This window comes from Daphnia carinata, chromosome 1 (assembly GCF_022539665.2).
Source record: "Daphnia carinata strain CSIRO-1 chromosome 1, CSIRO_AGI_Dcar_HiC_V3, whole genome shotgun sequence".
Lineage (NCBI taxonomy): Eukaryota > Metazoa > Arthropoda > Branchiopoda > Diplostraca > Daphniidae > Daphnia > Daphnia carinata.
The window spans coordinates 13,713,132-13,733,185 of record NC_081331.1 but is presented as its reverse complement, the minus strand read 5'-3'; the positions used below and the strand labels follow the sequence as shown (position 1 = coordinate 13,733,185).

At 41.9% G+C, this 20,054-nt stretch overlaps 5 protein-coding genes across 8 annotated transcripts; 1 reads left to right on the top strand and 4 right to left on the bottom strand.

Moving 5' to 3' along the window:
- Positions 1 to 714: 714 nt before the first annotated feature.
- LOC130691648 (uncharacterized) lies at positions 715 to 3,966 on the bottom strand. Of its 2 annotated transcripts, XM_057514620.2 has the most exons (9): positions 3,523 to 3,966; positions 3,063 to 3,320; positions 2,722 to 2,943; positions 2,447 to 2,659; positions 2,211 to 2,378; positions 2,102 to 2,132; positions 1,875 to 2,027; positions 1,741 to 1,779; positions 715 to 1,652 (listed from the first exon to the last, which is right to left on the bottom strand). In XM_057514620.2, exons 1-9 carry the CDS (start codon positions 3,587 to 3,589, stop codon positions 953 to 955), a joined length of 1,851 nt encoding a protein of 616 aa, XP_057370603.1. In that variant the 5' UTR covers positions 3,590 to 3,966; the 3' UTR covers positions 715 to 952. The 2 variants fall into 2 exon arrangements, with proteins under 2 accessions (XP_057370603.1, XP_057370604.1); XM_057514621.2 differs by lacking the exon at positions 1,741 to 1,779 and having other exon boundaries at positions 3,523 to 3,964.
- Positions 3,967 to 7,270: 3,304 nt separating this feature from the next.
- On the bottom strand, positions 7,271 to 9,093 carry LOC130691659 (uncharacterized). Of its 2 annotated transcripts, none has more exons than XM_057514642.2 (4): positions 8,587 to 9,093; positions 8,462 to 8,530; positions 8,186 to 8,377; positions 7,271 to 8,106 (listed from the first exon to the last, which is right to left on the bottom strand). In XM_057514642.2, the coding sequence occupies exons 1-4, from the start codon at positions 8,861 to 8,863 to the stop codon at positions 7,358 to 7,360; spliced, it is 1,287 nt and encodes a 428-aa protein (XP_057370625.1). In that variant the 5' UTR covers positions 8,864 to 9,093; the 3' UTR covers positions 7,271 to 7,357. The 2 variants fall into 2 exon arrangements, with proteins under 2 accessions (XP_057370625.1, XP_057370626.1); XM_057514643.2 differs by having other exon boundaries at positions 7,271 to 8,103.
- Positions 9,094 to 10,024: 931 nt separating this feature from the next.
- Positions 10,025 to 11,043, bottom strand: LOC130691669 (rho GTPase-activating protein gacU-like). Its single transcript, XM_057514658.2, has 2 exons — positions 10,702 to 11,043; positions 10,025 to 10,619 (listed from the first exon to the last, which is right to left on the bottom strand). Exons 1-2 carry the CDS (start codon positions 10,907 to 10,909, stop codon positions 10,090 to 10,092), a joined length of 738 nt encoding a protein of 245 aa, XP_057370641.1. The 5' UTR covers positions 10,910 to 11,043; the 3' UTR covers positions 10,025 to 10,089.
- Positions 11,044 to 15,764: 4,721 nt separating this feature from the next.
- Positions 15,765 to 17,007, top strand: LOC130691666 (uncharacterized). The gene is made up of 2 exons (XM_057514652.2): positions 15,765 to 16,133; positions 16,229 to 17,007. The coding sequence occupies exons 1-2, from the start codon at positions 15,878 to 15,880 to the stop codon at positions 16,813 to 16,815; spliced, it is 843 nt and encodes a 280-aa protein (XP_057370635.1). The 5' UTR covers positions 15,765 to 15,877; the 3' UTR covers positions 16,816 to 17,007.
- Positions 17,008 to 17,828: 821 nt separating this feature from the next.
- On the bottom strand, positions 17,829 to 20,032 carry LOC130691650 (uncharacterized). 2 transcript variants are annotated; one of them, XM_057514630.2, is made up of 4 exons: positions 19,481 to 20,032; positions 19,243 to 19,422; positions 18,819 to 19,121; positions 17,829 to 18,758 (listed from the first exon to the last, which is right to left on the bottom strand). In XM_057514630.2, the coding sequence occupies exons 1-4, from the start codon at positions 19,968 to 19,970 to the stop codon at positions 18,142 to 18,144; spliced, it is 1,590 nt and encodes a 529-aa protein (XP_057370613.1). In that variant the 5' UTR covers positions 19,971 to 20,032; the 3' UTR covers positions 17,829 to 18,141. The 2 variants fall into 2 exon arrangements, with proteins under 2 accessions (XP_057370613.1, XP_059351640.1); XM_059495657.1 differs by having other exon boundaries at positions 19,255 to 19,422.
- Between the last annotated feature and the right edge of the window lie 22 nt (positions 20,033 to 20,054).

Here is a 20,054-nt window from a genome sequence, read left to right as displayed (position 1 = left end):
CCAACCATCCGTTCCCGGCACATTTCCGATTCAGCAAGTGACTACCAAAAAGTGTTGGTGTGAACTGATGGGTGTTATGATCTTTGCAAACGTAAAGCAGTGTGGTGTATAACGGAAAGCAAGAAGACGAAATGTCATAGACTTCGGCAAAGTTCCTCGTCAGGACGAACCCTACCGAACTCGGTAAATTGTTTGGTGGCCTGCATCCACCTAAATAAAAATAAAACGATTATGAAGGACTCAGATGTTGAGATAATTCACTATTAATTTACTCACCACGTGAACAGTCTGACCAATATAACTGACCTGCAACGGACACGATCGTCATTACGACTGCGATTCCGGCTGTAATTATTCCGCAATAACTACGTGTCAGTACCATGACAACCAAGTCATCCGCAACCTTATCTAATGTGTTTAACTAATGGGATCGCCGATACTTGTTGTCACAAACTTATGGCACGTTCGAAGCAACTGTATATGTATGTACAAGGAAAGAAAACTTTTCAATACAACATTTAAGCGCGTGTCTGTTAAAACCGAATTCTAATCTTATCTATTCGACCGCATTTCGTTGGTGTATTTTGCCGGAAAATTCGCGGTTGTATTCAGCCAATCAGTGAGCTAGCAACTGCCATATAACTCGAATGAAAACCAGCAAGATTTTCGTTTATATACACAGCATTCGTATTGATGTTCAAAAAAGAGTTAATACATATTTGAAATTCTTGTATTTTCTCACGTCGTTGACGTTAAAATGGTAACCGTAACAACATAATGTGTATACGAAAATTACCCTATTTTTGATAACGAGCCTTTATTTATTAATTTTCATTAATTTTTTTTGAAATTGCGTACTGAAATACTGAAAAATGAATGAAAGGAGTAAAGAAAAGAAAAACATGAACAAGAGAAATCACTAATTTTGGGAGTGTTTGCATATCAACTTGAATTAAAAATCGGTGTTGCGACTGATTCGAACAGCTTCTTTGAGCTGATTGTTCAACGCTTGTTGCTTCATCTGCACATCGGGTGACTCTTTGAGGTAAATGGATGGGATGTACGACTTGCGTGCGGGCGGTGACGTCGTGCTCACATCCGTCGTATCTGACGCTGCCCCGTCATTGTTTACTTGAGCATTGTTTTTGCTATTTCTGCTGCCAGGCCGCATCTTTACTTGAGCGTATTCGGGTTCAGCAACCGGATTTGACGGGTTGGACAGCGAATGCAGCGTCGCAGGGGATTCCGGAAGTCGTCGCGTCGGTTCATGGGATAACTCTGCGTAAGTAATAGGCGGATTCTTGGGTATCTGGGGCGTCGTCAGCGGCGTCGGATTGGCCGACGAGTCCGGAGTCGGTGCGGCTTTTCGCTGCATCTGCTGAGGAGCAACTGCCCTCTCGTTTTGATAAGCCAACCGAGTGTTGATGAAATCCTCCTCTTCTGCCCGTCGTTCTTGTTCGGCAGCCGCTAGGGCAGCTTCCCTCTTGCTGGCATCTTGCATCGCCTTGGAAGCGGCGGCAGTAGCTGACGTGGCCGGCTTGGTTTGTGGCGTGGCCACTTTCTGATAATCACGCTGATCGTTGGACGACGGTTTCTTCTTCTTACTCAATTTTTTAGCGAATTTATTACCAGCCGTTCCACAGCAAGATATTCTGGAAAAATTTAGTTAAAATAAATGTATTATTTAATTTAAATTTTAATTAATTGATCGCCTGCAAAGTATAGAATGTAATCAATAACCGATTTTTGGATTCACAGCATGTTCCGCAGCAATTCAATCTGTAGGAATTTTACACGAAATCAAGAATCACGATTCGTAATGAACGATTCGAATCGTTTTTCAGTTCAATTTTGTATGTGTTTGGTTAACTAACCTTCCGTAATAGAGAAGGACGATCAAGGCCACAATCAAGCCGATAGCCAAAGCCACGCAAACGACGATCAAAACGATTTGGAATGGGTCCAGTCCCCCACCATTCGACGACCCATCACCTCCGGGAAACGTTGTCGTGGAATTGTAGTTGACCCTGAAATAAAAAGCAAAATTAATATGAGATTTACGCGTAGTTCCTTAATTAAACCTATCGAAAGAAATGTATACTCGGTAGACGGTGGAACGTAGATCTCCACACCTGATCAAAGAGAGATAGAGCCACGTTAGTAAAGCTAGATTTGAAAATAAGCTTAATGTTTATAATTTATGGAGTTACAGATGGGTTGTTCGCCGGCCCAGTCACGACCGTAACAAGTACGAAGGTTAGTGCCCTGCAGTTCGTAACCAACGCGGCAATTATACCGAGCCTCTTGGTATAACGAAGCCGTCGTGATTGTCACCTCTCCAAAGGCCGGAATTTCCGGCTCTCCGCAATCAGCTAACGCTGTCAGTTCAAATCGAATACTTATATAATTTTATTTTAAAGATTTCATTTCACTCAAATTAACGTACTAGGATTGGCGTAAATGACTACTTCGCAAATATCGACGACAAACGTGCTGCTGTGCTCGAAACGGACCGTGCTACCCACCAGGTTCGACGTGGTCGCTTGTGACATTGCCTGGTTGCACTGATAACCGAAAGCCGAAGCGTTGCCCGTCCTCTGTGGGCAGTTTGCTGATCCAAGAGTGACTTTCTTGTTTTCCAGATTGTTCATGCCCTCACCTTTTTTTTATGAAACGAAAAATGAATTTTATTGGGGGGGATTTTAATGAAAGTATGCTTACCTTTTTTGCCGAAAATACCGACAACACGGACGGGCATTTCTTCGCCGAGATTGACGGTGAAATAAGCCCCTCCTCCTCTGGCTAATGAAGGACATTCTGCTGTGTTGAGAGGGTCTTCACTGTCAATCAGGCCGTCCGTCATTAACGTGTCCGATAACGTAACAACCCGCGATGTTTCAAGCCCGGCATAGTTAACTGTTTTACCGTAGGCCACGTTCAAATCTAAAGATAATTTTTTTTGTACCGATTAGACATTGGATTCGTTACACGCACTGATCCATAGTTTACCCAAAAGATAAAAAAAATTGAAGAAATTAATGTTTGATTTCTGAAATGCTTACCACACCACGGTCGAGTTCCACTCCATCTGCCGTCGCTTTGACAAGTTCGGTTAGAATATGTTCCAGTCAGGACATCCAGCCTGGAAGTGTGACATTGGTAAGCAACGACTTGGCCTTCCTGGAACTGGTACTCGTAGGAAAGGACACGGTTTGTCGGCACGTAAGCCCGTCCGAAAGACGGAATGTCGTCTTGAAGCGGTGTTGGCAAAGAGGCGCTCACGAGAATGCCGCCAACCGGTTTACCAGGCCAACCGCAACCTTATTTCAATAATTGGTTGAAAATAGTTTTAAAATGTATGTCATTTTACTTCTGCAGAAAAAAAAATAGCAGTTTCTTAAATTGAATTCTATCAGATTGCCCTGCGCACCGTGACGCAATCTTTTCGCTATCAATTCTTGCGTAGGGGTTATTGATTATCAGAAAGCAAACAATACAAGGCAACAGATTTACACAACTTACTCAAGGCTGATGTTCGGTGGGCGTGTAAGAGAACGAAAAAGAATCCGATGAAATGACTTGTTTTCATTTTAATTTGATCAACGTTAACCAGTCATTCGGTCTTTGTTTTTAATATCCGCCAATTGCGATTAGTAAATCGGAAGCGGAAAGATTTTCAAAGGTCCACTGTAAACAGGAAAAGGAGCACAGACGCACGAAACACACCACTGAAATATGTAGCGAGCGCAAAATGCGAAGCAAGCTTCCAAAACGTTGGGAAAAAAGAGAGACTTCCTGCAAAGGGCGATGCCAACGTCTATGTAAGTGCTTGACCGTTGGTTGTTATCAGCTCGATTGCACGGCCGACTGATTACGAGAGACTCTAAAACGTTTCGATGGTTATCGACCAGCCGCACCTCAGCGATAGTGGCAGCAAATGACTTGTGTCAACATCACCACCGAGTTTTGTCGTTATACTAGCAAGTCGAAAACATGGGAACCGACACATATATATATATATGCACGCATGCATTTCGTCTTCATTACATGCGGAAATGAGGGGTGGGGGGGAAGTGGGAGAAGCCAATGGGCCGCGAAAGTGGGCAACAGGGACGATCTCAAATCTGACAGCACGATTGTGACACATATGGTTGACTCACACAACGAGATACGGAATACCTGGACAAAAAACGAAACAACAACAACAAAAAAAAAAAAAAAAACATTTGAAATATTAAGAAAACATTTTCGTGACTTGATTTTTTTATCCCCCGATCGCTGCGCTGATGAAATTGGAGAAACAGGACGACAGGTGGGAATGCAAAAACTTGTTGGGAAGTATTATAACTCTAGAGTGTGTCATTATCCGGTCGTTTCTCTTTCAAAGTGGACGAGGACCTTTAGTCCTACTCTTCAACACATTTTTTAAAGTCTTCGTTAGAAGAAGACGTTTAAGAAGCGAACAAGGGTGAAAAATCTAAATTTTTAATTAGTCGCCACTGATAATGAGCTTGCGTTATTATTTCATTTAACTAGTCGGTAGACGGGGTTCGTTGGAAACGTCGAATAAGGTAGAAAGGGCTATTTCGCATTTCAGCACAAGAGTAAACTGAATAATAATAGGTGGCCGTTGTCTGTTCAATCGTCAAAGTTTTATTGCATAATTGACGCTGGCCACTTCCCCACCGTTAAAAGAACAGCAGAAACACCAACGAACGCATCAAAATGAAATTACACAAAGCCCTTGGTATCTCCATGTTATTACCTTGGCAATTTTAAAGTTGGTAAAACTTTGCTAGCTGCTCTTATTCTACACATGATGATGGTCAGTAAAAATGCGTAGCGTTATCTTTTACTATAGCACCTCTAATGGAGCATCCGTATATGTTTGGATTGAGGATCAAAATCCGATAAAAATTCTCTGGTGATATCTATAAGTATTATTTTTTAACCGGTACATGTTTACCTTTAGAATTGCGGCACACTAATCCGAAAAAAAAGTTCATCCTCACACACACGATCCACGTGTTATAGTTGTGCGTGGTTCTGTAATAATAGGCAGTTAATTGAAAGACAGGCACAATAGGAAATCACCATTGAAGGGTCGTTTCAGATCCCCATCGATTTTTCTTTTAACGATCGAAATAAAATGCGGTTGGAGGTGAACAACATGACAGCCACACACTGCGCTGGCAACGCAGGTGGGCGTCAAAGTTAGCGCTTCACTAAGCATTATAACGTTCAGTTTTTTTTTTCATTAGCTTACAGTAGATTTATACTGCCATCTTTAAAATGAAAAAAGGTGAATGAACCTAAGTGCCTTTTTTGCAAAGTGTAGCAGTGCACACAAAAAGTCTAGATTTTATTTATTATTTGCCTCAATTATAAACCCAACAACCTGGAAAGCGAATGTTAAAGAAAAAAACCTCCCGCCATGTGACAGATGTCATCATTGAGATCACAGAGTACGACTATTCCTTGTCTATGCTATTCGTTAGTTATGCTTCCGCACAAAATGCGGAGCTGACTCAATCCTTTTGTTCCATGGAACCTTCTCCGAGTTCTGGGTACGTGTATATCGCATCCGCAAGACAGGTAGTAAGCTACTCACAATGAATTGCTCCGCACTGATATCTTTGACGTCGTACGTTAGCCCTTGTAACGGCTAATATTGCGCAAATTACTTTACTGAAAGGGAGGGAGGCATTAGCAGGCCTTAACAATTTCTTAACCAGTTGTAATAGTACCGTATCGTCATCCCCAAAACATTGCAGAAGAGATTTAATGTTTCCTGCGAATAAAGTACAACAGCAGTCGATACCCGTCGCCTTAACTCACGAAGGCAATGTGGATGTACTGCGGTGCATCCTTGAACAAGAAGAGGACATACACGTGTATTCCTGCAACACAAAGGCTGTGTTAGTTTTTCTGGTACTATATATAGTGTATTCTTTTGAACGTTACTTTGGAGGGGGGGGGGTGCTCGGAAGTAAACACACGTTACGTAAATAGCCTATACGAACACCGAAAGCTGCGGGTGGCAAGTACCGTGATTCTATCCCGCATAGATGCAATCTCATCTTGATTGGTAATTATCTGCAATGCTCACGCGCATTGTCGAGAAGGGACATGTACCGCAGTAGGTGTAACTTTAATTTTTTTTTCGGAAAATTGTAACGACAAGGAAAGTAATCTTTAAGTGGTTTAAATTTGATTTTTACTTCAGTAATATTAAAACTCATTATTATTGCATTTTTTTGTTGGTGAGTGTGCAATTATTAAAAACCTGTTCCGTCCAAAATCCGGGAAGAAAAAGCAGAAATCGAACAGCGATCTGGATCGACTAGGAAACCTAAAAACTAATTTCAATTTTTTCCCCTCCTTTTTTTTTATGCCCGACAAAAATGATAAAACTGGATGAACCTGAAGCAGTCATTTGTCGGCCATTTTTCTTTCGTCAGTTGCCCTGAATTTTCTAATTAGCATTGAGGGTACAAATGCATGTCGCAATCACCGATATCACGCCGGTAATATAAGAGCCCACTGTTTATTGTTGGTAAACGCACTATCGTCGGATTATCTGATATTTTATTGGCTATTCGTTATGTTTTTATGTACTTCATTTATTGCACATGACTAATAAAAAAAAGCTAACTAATCCAATAAAACGCATTTCGTATTGTTTTATTGTAAGCCGATGCGGAGCAAATTTCTATCTGCAACTGTATCGGTACTCATTTGGCAAAAGTCGGTTTGCGGTTGAAAATGGAAATCACGCTAGGGCCACACTCAGTTATGGCCAGCATAATGTAATCATATAGACAAGCATCGCTGCAATTAGATGTAAGGAAAAAGCGGGGCATTAAAAAAAAGGCTAAAATCAAGCATTCAATAAACTCTTTTTTTTAATATTCAATCACGCAATGGCAATTACCTCCAAATCCCCCTTGTTTTTTTATTCCAGGATTTTTTTCAATTATCTCGACACTCACGAAGAGAAACCACAAGGTGGTCTGTTTCTTTTCCCACTTCGTGTTCGCCTCATGTCGATTGCAGCGTGTCGATGAAAGACTAACATATCATGTTAAAATGACCAAAAGAATTGTATTACGCACGTTCCCAACATTATGTGAATATACCAAACACCACACGCCCAATTTTCACGTTTTGGAATACAATAGTTTCTTTTTATTTTTTTTTGGTTGTTTTCTTTTTTCACATCGTAAGCATCAAATTACAGACACACATTGAATTGTCAAACAAAATCCCACGCCCCTCAAAATGTGTCCCATACGTATTTTAATAAAGAGGTTTGAAAACACAACAAAAAAAAAAAGAGGCAATGTTGACAACAGCATTAAAAATAATCCATAGCACTGTCTTCGTCTTGATTGGCCGATTTCATCTTAAACGGTTTGCCCAAAAAGTTGAGTTTGTCATCGTTATTAGCTCTTCCTGTGATGTTGACGACGATAACAGCGACATTATTATTATTATTGGAATTATTATCGTTATTATTGTTGTTGTTGTTATTGCTGCTCGTCTGTTGTTGCTGTTGTTGCTGCACAACCGCCGCTGTTGAGCCGCTGCTGGCGGAGGCCGCTCCGATCAACCCACTGACCCCAAACAAGTTAGTCAACCCACCAAAGCCGTTTAACCCGTTGAAGAAATAGTAAGTCGTGTTGGTGGAGTTGACGTAAGTCACCAGGTACCTGCCGTAGGCCGATACACCTGTGAAGAAGGCGGCAATGACGGCCAGTGCGATGCAGACGCCCAACGGAATCAAAATGGCCAGCAAAAAGATTTTCAATAGCACGCTGTAGTCCTTCTCCTTGTGATGGTTGGGAATGTAATACACAGGCGGTTGGTGATAACTGCCACCGTAACTCCCGCCACCGTGCCGATAGTCACGTTGTTGTGCAATTTCGTGCTTGGTTTCCTTTTTCACTTCTTTTTGCTTGGCGGATTTTTTGGTTTCGCCGTTCCGGCGAATAAGGGCCTTCTGGAACATCTTGGTGAAGCTCGGTTTGCTTTTACTTTCGGACGATTTGAGTGGAATGTCCAAGTCATTGAAATGTTGCTCCTTGGTCTGGACCGTGGGCGCTGCTATTTCCATAAAACAAAAGGCAAATCATCATTAGAAATTATGACACCGGGAAACGAGGCTGTTTGTTTCGTTCGTTACCGAGGCTCGTCACGAAGGAAGTGCGTTTAGTTGGGTGTTCGATATTGTGATGGACCTCCCTCGTTACTTTGTGGTGGGAAGTTGTTGGCCTCTCGGTGTAAAGTTGTTGCCTCTTGGCCACACTAGTGTAAGTACGCAACGAATGCAATGCTGCTTTCTCAGGCAATTGCGATTCGAAGTACGGTTGATTAACTGCGAGATTCGGAATGGTCCAAATAAATATGTACCGTTAAGTAATCATCCTGCTATTTGCAATAATGTTTATAGTGTACTCACTGAAATGGTTGGGCGGGAACGGAGTGGGCCGTGGCATCAGCTGGGCATAATCTTCGTTCGACCAGAATTCTTGAATGAAATAACAATTTTAATTACGTCTTCCAACGTATCTATGAAAAACATACCAGTTGATGACAAGCGACTCCGATGAGAATTGAGAGAGGCGCTAGCCGTTGAATGTTGATGTCCGTCTTCCTCTTGATGATTTTGAAAATGCTGTTTGTCCTGATCGGGAGGGAGGACGTATTGCGGATATAATCGACTTCTTTTCCATCTACTCCTCTGATTATAACTGGATCCCGATTTGAACAAATCAAACAGATCAGCATCCGATAGAAAGACGAACCCAGTCATCGTCGCCACTGCCAGGGCCACTGAGACGAACCACACGAACGACTTCATCTGATGATTATTGGCAAGATACTATGACTTTCACTGAGACTATAGCCTTGTCCGGTATGAGCATCACGCTCCTCACTGCTACCGGTTGTGGAATGCAACAAGACTAATCCTGCGATTTGTGTGTCGGTCGGTATAAAAAGCTACAAGTACAAAGCGGCTGGCGAGTGGGCAGAGTCAAGCGCGCCGACTTGTGGCCATTCTAACAACAGCGGAGTGTCTGCAGTAATGACATTCACTACCTGTGGGTCTGCGAACGTACAGAGCATCTGCTGTTTTTTCTTCTAGAAATTTAAAAAAGCTTGTTCAAAACTCCCGGCGTGCACAAATGCCGCTACTGCGGTTGCAGCCCCTCGACAAGCAGAGCTTACGGTCAGTGCCGCATCAGCAGGAAGTCCATTTGCTTCTCTTTCTTCTTCGTCGATAAGCTTGTTGTAATTCTCAGCTCGGCGTAAAAAAAAAAAATGAAATACAAAAGGCCTGATGTCCTACGAGGCCCAAAATAGAAGAAATAGTATTTAATATTTGTTTAAAAACGAGCACACGTGATAGGCACAATGAAACGAAATCATTGGCTATACATTCATTGATTGGGAAAGAAACCAAACAATTCATTGACGTTGGTTTGTTGAGTGAAACCTAACGGCATCACGTTTTCATACCCAAAACGTATAAACTTTAGTCTTCTCTTTAATTGGCTAATGATTTCGCCATTACTTTATTTTTTGGCGTGTAGAATTCGACAAGGATGTAGTAAGTACCGTCGCTACACGTATGTTACGGTGTCGTGTTCTCGCTCTTATCCTGCGGGGACTATCTCGGATCTGCTGGCGCCTTCAAATCATTTCGAACAGTGTAGTCTCGTGCTGTCTCCTTTTTTTTGTTTCTCTATTTATGAGATCATAGCGTACGTTATTGTTGCATCATCAATTTTGTGGAAGGCGGTACTGGACCATAAAAATACATTCAAACGCCCCTTTTTTTTAATTTACAAAATAAAATTGTTTGGTTTTCAACACGCCGACGCTTTCGTGGCCAGACGAATGATAATAACCTGGAACACGCACCGTCTTGGCATGCGACAATAAATATTTCTTTTTTATTCAACCATCTTTTTGTTAAATACATTTTCTTTTATAATAGAACGATTCTCAATATGCATTTCTACCAACCAAAATTGGACAGGGGGAAAAAATACGTTTAAATGTACAGAAAAAAGTGATGTTCTTTTAAGGTTCGACTTTGGAATATTTGCGCATGCGATGCAAAGGGCTCATCGGTTTGATTCGCGGCAAGGAGAATTTAAATGAATCGCCGTACGATCGACGCCAGTCGTGATCGTGAACTTTAGTCACGTTGTACGCGTAGATGATGGTCTTGTGTCCCTTCGATGAATGGCTGCCTTTCTGGACGATGGCGGCAATCAGTGCAGCCAAAATAGCGTTGTTGTTATTATTGTTGGCATTGTTAGCATTGTTGTTGTTATTAGCCGCCTCTTGCTGTTGCTGTTGTTGCTGGGCGGCCGCCGCAGCCGATGAACTGGATGAAGAAGCTGTGGCCAGTGCGAAAGCTGCAGCCGCGCCCAGGAACAACGCGATTGGAACGATAGCCAAAAAGATCGGACTGAAATCGATGTGTACCGGACTGGGATGATAGTCATAATTTCTGCCATGCCGTCCAGCGACAGTTGCGTCTGTAAACGTCACAACGGTACTTTCTGTTTTACCTTCTTTTTCTTGGACATTTGGGAAAGTTGCGTCTACATATCGTCGGCGGAAAGAAAAAGACATTATCTTTACAGCACTTAAAAAAAACGTGGGAATATTTGAATGTTTTCTTACGTGATGTTTCGTTTTCTTTGATCGTCGAGGTGTTGTTGGCAGCCGCGTTGATTCGGTTATCTATCCAGGTGGATTCTGATTGAGTGTTTTCAAGAAGATGACCAGAACTTGGTAGATTGTTGTTAGTCTCTGCGATGTAAGGATGGACCAGCAAAATGATGGCCGTGAGGACGGCCAGAGTCAAATACGACGGCTTTTCTATCTTCATCTCGTCTAGAAATGAAGGTGCAACTTGGTTGATGATTTCGATGTGTCTTCTTGTTTTGCTGCAAAGTTTCGCTTCGAATCACATGACACGGACGAATGAGTTTGGGGTGGACAGTAACAAGAGCCACGTTTTTCTCGTTACCTTTGATACGATTCTACGCTTATATGTGATAGCGAACGAATAGAAAAGTTCGAATCCTGCTGATTTGCCACCTGGACGGGCCAAGACTGGCCATTTCTGGACGCGTTGCCATCCAGCAGCACGCTAGGAGGGGAGTTGAGCAAACTCGAGATAGGAGGTTCCATACTCGGCTATATTCTCCTCCTCCTTTTTCCCAGACTAGACCGAAATTGTATACCCGGACTTTCAAAAAAAAGCTCAAACTTTTTGTGGTAATTTGGCTATGCCGAACTTGCTTCATCGGTTTCAAAGTGGCCTTGCGCGTGTATTAGACGAGTACGAACAGTGTTTCGTAACGGGTCGGTCGCCTTCCTTTTTTTTTTAACGATAGCCTTTAATTTTTATTACCTCTTGTTGCATTTTAATTACCGTTCGCTCACTATCAATTTTAATGGTCAGAGTGATATCTTAATTTGAAAATGCTAACTAATAAAGGACGACGAACATGTTAAGTCAAGTAAAAGAATTCACATCAATCGCCAGGGTCTTTCCCGGCTCTCTGTTTAAAAACAAAAACTTATGTCAACTGTTGACAGTTGAAATGCATAAAAGGAAAGACATTAATATTATTAGCCTTTACTTACCATGCAAATTGAGGAAAACAAATTGGTAAAGCGGAGGGGAAAAGTGCAAATAATTTAGTTTTGCTCTCTTTCCATCTATTCCCGGAAAAAAGAAAAGATTCAGGTGACAGAACATGGTGATGTCTGTTATTTATCGTGACAGCCATTCACGAATGACGTCAGATGGACAATCCTGTGGTGTTTAAAAATGGTTCCCAACTCTCATACATTTCCAGTTTTTCTTCCGATCTGTATTGCAGCGTGTCTAGACGTGTCTTATAAGCCACGTCACAAAGCGTTTACTCACGCATCTCTTTGTACTTATGTTTCTCCGTCGTTGTGCACGGTGTCCACCGGATACCGCTAGACGGCCACACGCAGTTGGTGGTGCTCTGTATCCGGTTATAGTCGTGGGGACGAGTGTCCGATTGCCATCACGCAGCGTGGTTTTTTTTTCTTTCTGTGAGACATCACGTGTGGTAATGACTAGGATCTTCACCTGTGTAACGCACAGAGACATACAAAATGAACAATAAACAAAAAAACAGCCATTCTTTTTTCTTTTTCCTTTGGGATGGGATGACATAAATCAATGATGAAAGACAGGCAGCAACGCTGTTAAACATTAACACCGTCTTTCGTTCGCCTTCGTGCTACATGGTATATTTGGATATTTAAAAAGTAGAAAAAGAAAAAAAAACATACGAAGTCGTAATTTGCATATTCATGATTAAAAGTTTTCTCACGCTGACCGCTTGGTATTAAAGTTTGAATTTCTCTCTTATTTGTAGATAAATATCTCTCTTTCTTTTTTGCTATGAATAAGCAAGCGGAAGACAGATGTAACGACATTTGTTCACCTTTAGAATTAGGCAATAGAAAATGATTGATAACATTGAAATCTTTTTTATAGAAAACACATCCTGTCTAGCTGTGCAGATGACAAATGAATTGACAAAGATTATCCGCAGTGCGTATACAAAGCGAGATGTCATCTGCTTCCGACCATTGTCTGTTTGTGATGTGGCAACTTCCAATTCTAATCCCGGCCACTAATTGGATTCTATTCCACATTTCTTGGAAAGAGATTTTGTCAAGGTTGGGATGACGATAAAAGACTTCATCTGGAACAACCAACAATTCTTCGATTGTCCATGTAACTGGCGTCAATGCGGAAGCAACGCAAAATGCTCTGTCTATCGTTGGAATATACTTTTACGCAGATGCGGCCGTTGGTGATGTTTGTCTTTCGTCACGGGGGATCTGTCTGGTCCCACCGGTGGAGTTTCTCTAAAATTATGCCCGTCGCAGCGGGACCACCGTTTAGTTCAGAACATTCCACCAGAATTCCTCAGCATCGAAACATATAGGTACGCAATTATCATTTTCCTTTACGATTGTTTTAAAACCAAGAGTTATTCAAAACTGTTTCCCGTTCCCGAGTTCGTGATCATTACAGAGCGATTTCGTGGAATTGGAGGGAAAAGCACAAGCGCCCTGCACGTGTATAATTCCCTAATCGGAACACAAGTTTAAGGAACTTGGAGAAAACGGTGTTGTTATGGCACAACGGTGGTGAAAGACCCCACACATTGTTATTCATGGTAACCATCATTGCAAAAGCGAAAACTTAGCAAATCAAGCATACCAGTATTCATATGATTTTTCAATGAAATGGTAGTTTTCTTGCTATCTTGATGGGACAAAAGTCTTCGTTTGTTCGATACGGTTTTCGTTTATGTAGTCTACGCTGTGCCGTTATGACAATGGCTAACATCACCCAAGATGACGAGATGAATATCTTTAAAGTGGACGCCAATGATGTTCGTGAAATTCTTTGAAAGTGAATTTATTCTCAGAAGAGAAGATGCCCCTTCTTTATAAACAGAAGCATTGCAGGTTTAACACAGAGTCATCCCGGTGGGATGACTTTTTTCACGCTAGCGTGACTATATCTTCCCCTTTATACGGGATACTATATGATCACGAAGACATCAGCAGGCAAATACACCAACAAATGGCATTTCCACTATTGTCAAACGACTTCCGTGAGAAAGGCCACGTCATCCTCTATTGGATCTTCCTGAAAAAATTCATTAATTCCATTAAAATTTTTATTTACAGTGAAACAATACAATGAACAGTAGAAAAATATGCTTCTTTTATTTCAATACACGTATGGTGTGATGTGAAGCCATTTCATTTCCACTCGTCTATATGCAGAGCGTCTACATTGCGCAACATCCTATAGCTAACAAGAGTTATGTCTATAGAATTATAGGGGTTTTATAGTTTTAATGGCACCAGCTGCTGTTGTTGTTTTTGGCCGCTTGATGCTGAATAATAATGAAGTTTGGCCAACGTGTGCAAGAATGCTGTATAAAATGGACTTGTTGTTTTCGTGCTCGTTACATATTCATCATGCCGGCGATCGACTGTTAGCTGTGTCTACATTTCTTTGCTGTTCCATCAAGTTCTCCAGAGGCAAATGCCGGAAAGTGAGGGAAACCACATGACGCGCTTCGATCACGCTGGTATGCATCCCACTGTTGAAATACACCGACTCTGTGTGTATCAAACAATACAAGATACGCCAGTGAACAACGTAATTTGTATATTTATACGCATGTGCAATTTTGAATAGCAGCTATTTTATCCGGCTTATGGAGGTAGAATTAGAGTTACCTTTCTTTTTATGGTGGGTAGGTGGAAGTAACCACGAAAGAATTCGCGGAAATAATTTGAAAGTAATTCGGCTGGACTCTATAACCCAGGAAATTAACACTCATTATTTTTTTTACAGGATTTCGCCATTTTCCCACTCGTGTACAGATCTGTCAAGGACATGCGACTAGCGGAAACCCCAGAGATGTTTCAAATGGAAGATAATGTGCGAAAGAATATCAGCTAGGGGGTCCACTAAAAAAAACCTCACTAGTAGCAGTAAAGGTGAACGTATTAAATTTCAGCTCGTGGTACAAAGCGATGCTTCAGTTTATTGCCAATAAAACACTACGTCGCAAAAAAAATTTTCGTAACGGTTTGTTGTTCTGTGCAATATCCTTTCCAAAAAGGTTCTTTGTTAATATCGCCACCTAAAGTTAGTTTCTTTTCATTTTATATTGAATTGTTCGTAAAACATTTGTTGCTTTTCAATAATGCAACACGTACCGCTTGCTTGATAACAATACACAAACACTTACTTTACACGCTAAAAATAGTTGGAGCTAGATAACGAACACCATACGACCGCCCCAGATTGCATTGATAACAGTTGATACCTGTCCCGCAAATTGTAGCTAGTTCCCTGCCTTATTTTTCATGCGTAGATATGATGAATGTTTGAACTGCTTCGCAATGTATCTTATTTGTAGTAACGTGTGCTGGTTTTTAACAAAAATTTACAATAAGAAAGAAGAAGTAGGCTGTTAGTTTGCGATCATGTGGATGAACTGCAATCACGCTAGACAAACACGGCTAGGTAATTCGAGTCTAACGAATGTCGCGCTGAGATTTTGCGGGTACTAACGAATCGGCCCATTTCTGTACAACCCGCTGCCGCCAGATTGCGAAGAGGTGAACGAGAACATTCCAACGTGATGAAATGATAAGCGGGTAAAGAGAAAGGTCAATGCTACCATTACACAGCCCTCGCCATCCGTTATTAGATCTGAAAAGAAAGAAAGACTATGGTAAAACTATTCACGCGTGATGAGTGTTATAGTCCCGTCTTGCGTCTTACTAGTTGAACGCTGTTACATCACGGCAACATGCGAAGAAGATCCATACAGCTACGACACATAGTCTATTAAGTGATGGTTCGCTGAACTCTTGTAAAAAGTCCCCTGTATTTTCTAGCTTCACTTTTTCCACTAGGATGCGTGACATAATGTATTGGACAAGCGGTAATATTCCACCAACACTAGCAGCAAAGAAAAAAGCCTGGAACAATTCTTTTATCTTTCTCTCTCAGTTGTTGTCAGTAGTTTAAACAGAAAACTTGCGACGCCCATCGGTCTGGCCTGGCGGGCATTGCAAGCCCAAGAGAACGAATCGTCGGCTGATGTGACTGGCCTATACCGTTTGATGCGCGCAGTTTTTAGTTGGGCTTGTCTTATTCCGCTGTAGCACGTCGTCTAAGTTGCTAGTGGCTGATAAGTCAGTTGCATGTCATCGAGCAAGAAGATCCCAAGCAAACGAAAAGCTACTAGTTCATCATTTACAGATGAAGATTTTCGGCAATTGGCTCGGTTTCTTGGCCGTTGCGACTGGTGCCGCGCATCTCATCTTTGCCATCGATTCGAATTCAATCGACATGGATAAATCAAAGTCTGGCAAGGATACAACAACCAAGAATCCCGAGAAAGGAAGAGCGTCCTACCTGTGGGAGAAGAGAGTAAGCCCACCGTATCTTTACAATCAACAGTATCATCAGTACAAGTCGATTGTAACACCAGTGCAACAGTCGAACACGTATCCAGGTAAAGCCTTTTATTCAATTTAGAAAGACTGTCATTTACGGCGATTCAAACAAGTAGTTACATTTGGCGTACGTGTTTTGTTTTGTTCCTCTCAGGTGTAGATTATTTGAAAACGAATTTCCAGCCTACGGTTAGCTCTCGAATAGCCAGTGTAGCAGGAACAGATCAACAACTAGAGAGACATGGTCATCCTAAGAAGACTTATGGATACAGCGGAGGCGCGAGTGCAGGCCATTACTACGCGGCACAACCTTTACCTTATTACCCGGCGACGAAAGAACATAGCTTTGGCTTTGGCAGTTTTGGATTCTTCAAACCCTTAATATTAATTTTGATTTTGCCCTTCTTCTTGCTCTTTTTCTTCACGACTGTCGTCTACGTGGCGCAGGCAGTCGCGGCTTCATCATCGTCCACTACGGCAGCACTCAGCCAACAACAACAGCAGCAACAGGATAGCAACAACAATAATAACAACGCTAACAACAATAACGATAACAACAACAACGCTATCATTTTATCTTCTGGTACGGGCACGTTCGTCATTACAATCAACGCCACTGGAAGGGCCAATGAAGACGAACGATTGAGCGTATTTACAAATCCCGCTTCCTTATTCAATTGGCATAATTCATTTCGTGCATTACCGCCGATGTTGTTGAATGAAACGTTGTTATTAGCGTAACGTAATCGTATGAATAGGACGTTGTGAAATAATGGCGATGTTTGTTAGTGACAAAAGTCCATTTATGTGTACATTCTATTTTCTAATCGCGGTACTTGTATTTATTTTATGTGGGAATTGATAAAGGTGTATGAAGGGTATCGCCGTCACTGGATTATTGGCCAGCACAATACAATTCTTGTTATTAGGCAATCTGCGTAGCCAGTTTATACTACTAAGAGAGTGGGAAACTCTCACTTTCGGTTGATTGGATAAGACATGATTGCAAACGTACTCTATGTCGCCTATGTTGCATTGTATAACAGCTGTCTGGTTGGCGGATTCGTTAGGGTATTGTTTCCCATTCCGCAGATGTGATAACATGTTCGATTCATAGACAACCTTTCACCAAGTTCGATGAATCATGATGAATCGTATTCATCAATAATTCGATGACATCGGATGTACATGGATTCGATACAACTATACACCGCAAGCGCAGCCAGCTGTTGTATTCGGCCCTCAACTGCGATTTCATGTGCCTTATTCGATGGCTTTTGAAGAATGTCTATAGCGGAGTTTGCCCTGTAATTCATTGGCTGCTACAATGCTGTTGTTTTGGGGCAATTAACACATTGAAATTCAAAAAGTGTATAAGAAAATAATGGGCATTTATATCCGAATCAACATGTTTTTCTTTTGCTACATCATTTTTCCCAGTGATGGTACTTATTATTACGTAATCAAAGGCTTAATGCTCCTCCTTATTCACAAAAGAGGCGCCAACTAGAAGATGAAACAAAACGAAAAGCACAGAAAGTGTTTGCTTTTTTTCTTTTCTTATTTTTTTGTTTTGTTTACGTGAAAGCCACAACAGATGGTCAAATAGCGCAATTACGTACCTGTTGTATGCTGGCTGCGTGTACGTGTTACTACCTGTATATTCAACCAGCAGCTTATTGTCAAGGTCGACTTAACTGTGCGGACCGCTAGACGCATCTGACAACCACGAGAAAGAAAAACAATCGTAAATCTCAATGGTTTACGAGCCGTGTGTGTATAGCAGAAGCAGCAGGATGCTCGTGAGAGAAAACTGTACAAGTTTTTACGCACAGCGGTGCGTCTTACAAGTACAAGTATAATATTGACAATGAAAATTGAAAAGAAAGGAAACTCCCCCTGTACAGTTAGTTATGCATATTATCCCCCAATACAGCACAGCATGCGATGAAATGCACCAGCAACGAAAAAAAGCCCTTGTAATACATAAATTAGATTTGCAGCTGAAGCCTCTCCAGTGATGCGGACATTTATAAATGTTTAAACGGTGGTTGTTGAAGGACATAATCATAAGTCATATGTCAATATTTCTGGCTCTTCCTCTTCGAGAAGCAGAGGTTCGATAACAGTTCCACCACCAGGCTGATCAAATCCTTCGCCAGTATCATCTTCTTCCGAAAGAGGTTTATCCGGCGGTAATGTCGGAGTCTGAATTTTTAAAGGTAACTTCACAGGGTCTAGCGATCGCATTGTTGGTGGTGGCATGGTAGTGGTGGCTTCCGTCGTAGTAGTAATGATGATAATCTTATGCTTGTCTTTATGATCATCGTGTTTGCTCTGTAAAGCAGCAAACAAAGCAGCCAGAAGAGCGTTGTTGTTATTGGCGTTGTTGTTGTTAGCCGCGTTATTGCTGTTGCTGCTCTCTTCTTGCTGTTGCTGTTGCTGGGCAACCGCAGCTGCAGAGCTGGAAGTGGTGGCCGTCGCTAAAGCAAAAGCCGCGGCTGCACCCAAGAACAATGCGATCGGGACGATGGCCAAAAAAATCGGGCTGAAATCCACTTGAGCAAACCCAGACGGTGCGTGATGGTAAGTATGTTGTGCAGGAGCGGGATGGTGATACACAACGTGATGTTCTGGGGGTGAAGGCGGGTAATAGGGCGATGGATACGAGGGCAATGCCACAGCTGAAAAAAAAATGTATTAGAATTCATATTGTTATAATGAAAATTAGAATGTTCTCTTACAATCGATTTCCTTGTGAATAATGATGGGATTCGGGGCTCCGCCGGAGTAAAGCTGTGCCTTGGTGTTTGCAATTTCATCTTCCAACTGTTTTTGGTGAAAATACGATTGCGGAGAAATCGGATTAGGGAAGACTGTCGGTTCCGTGACTGGAACTCGATGCCAGAAACTTTGATCGAACGGATCATTTTCTCGCACTTTCTCGTAATACGGTGGCCCGGATTGCATGTGGACAAGGTTCTCCTGGAGCCGTTCAGGTGTCGTAAGCCGGCTGTTGGGCTGATGATAAGACTGAGGTCTATATTCTGAAAAAAAAACGTTGATCTGAATTAAATAGTGATTGATGAAAATTCTTTTGGTCTTCAGCAATTAAAAAAGTCAGAACAGGAAGTTCTGTTGGTGCAAGAAAAATGTTTCCGAAATTACCTGGCGTGATACTTTGACGTGTGTTGACGGCGTTATTAGGTAGACGGACAGGAATTTCTTCTTTCTTTTCGATGGAAACCGACGTTGCTTTGTGGTAATGTGCTGGCCTGGGTGTAGGTGGGGTTCCAATAGGAGGACCCCAAAAAGGTTTCGGAGATTCGTCTTTCTCGGGGGCGTTACCTTTTAATGATTTCGCATTGTATCGGGAAAGCAAGAAACATCTCGTTACGGACTTTACCTGATTTTGAATCCGACTGGTCGATGGAAAGGACAATGTTCTCGTAATGTTGCGAATTTCCTAAAATGTTGGTCAAATCAGCCACGTCATCAATCTGAACGTGAATTTCATTTGACGTGTCAGGTGATTTGTTAATTTTTTTCGTTGAGGGATTCGTTCTTGGCGTCGTGAGTTTGACACCAAGAAAAGGCTTGTCGAAGAACTTCGGAGGTTGGAATCGGTTGGGCTCTGAGCTCCGATCTTCCCAGTATTGCTGAGGTCTAACTGGCTGTTCGATATTTTTCAAATCGTCAGGATGAAATGCCATTAAGGCAAAGTCTTTTTTCGGTTCGATTTCCGGCTTGCGGAATTTCGTCGCACTCGAGAAGAGGTCGAAAGGTTTCGACCACAGCTTGTCATTCCGGCGGGCTGACACTGAAATTACCTGATGATTCAGAATGAGCGAACAGTACACTAACATCGACAGGAAAATTAGTGAATAGGATTCCATATTCTCGGTCTCATTATCAGTTTCAATTTTCAGAAAATAGAAACACTTGTTGCTAGACCGACTTCCTCGGAGTGACTGAGTGAC

Excerpts from the sequence above, each read along its gene's own strand:
- LOC130691648 (XM_057514620.2), bottom strand. The coding sequence starts at position 3,589 with ATGAAAACAAGTCATTTCATCGGATTCTTTTTCGTTCTCTTACACGCC. Across the intron at positions 2,944-3,062 it reads TGGAACTCGACCGTGGTGTG|ATTTGAACGTGGCCTACGGT; the intron begins GTAAGCATTTCA and ends AATTATCTTTAG. Across the intron at positions 2,660-2,721 it reads CGGTATTTTCGGCAAAAAAG|GTGAGGGCATGAACAATCTG; the intron begins GTAAGCATACTT and ends CATAAAAAAAAG.
- LOC130691659 (XM_057514642.2), bottom strand. The coding sequence starts at position 8,863 with ATGAAGTCGTTCGTGTGGTTCGTCTCAGTGGCCCTGGCAGTGGCGACG. Across the intron at positions 8,531-8,586 it reads GAGTCGCTTGTCATCAACTG|AATTCTGGTCGAACGAAGAT; the intron begins GTATGTTTTTCA and ends ATTTCATTCAAG. Across the intron at positions 8,107-8,185 it reads TTCCTTCGTGACGAGCCTCG|CAGCGCCCACGGTCCAGACC; the intron begins GTAACGAACGAA and ends TTATGGAAATAG.
- LOC130691669 (XM_057514658.2), bottom strand. The coding sequence starts at position 10,909 with ATGAAGATAGAAAAGCCGTCGTATTTGACTCTGGCCGTCCTCACGGCC. Across the intron at positions 10,620-10,701 it reads CAAAGAAAACGAAACATCAC|ACGCAACTTTCCCAAATGTC; the intron begins GTAAGAAAACAT and ends GACGATATGTAG.
- LOC130691666 (XM_057514652.2), top strand. The coding sequence starts at position 15,878 with ATGAAGATTTTCGGCAATTGGCTCGGTTTCTTGGCCGTTGCGACTGGT. Across the intron at positions 16,134-16,228 it reads ACAGTCGAACACGTATCCAG|GTGTAGATTATTTGAAAACG; the intron begins GTAAAGCCTTTT and ends TGTTCCTCTCAG.
- LOC130691650 (XM_057514630.2), bottom strand. The coding sequence starts at position 19,970 with ATGGAATCCTATTCACTAATTTTCCTGTCGATGTTAGTGTACTGTTCG. Across the intron at positions 19,122-19,242 it reads ACGTCAAAGTATCACGCCAG|AATATAGACCTCAGTCTTAT; the intron begins GTAATTTCGGAA and ends TTTTTTTTTCAG. Across the intron at positions 18,759-18,818 it reads TATTCACAAGGAAATCGATT|CTGTGGCATTGCCCTCGTAT; the intron begins GTAAGAGAACAT and ends TTTTTTTTTCAG.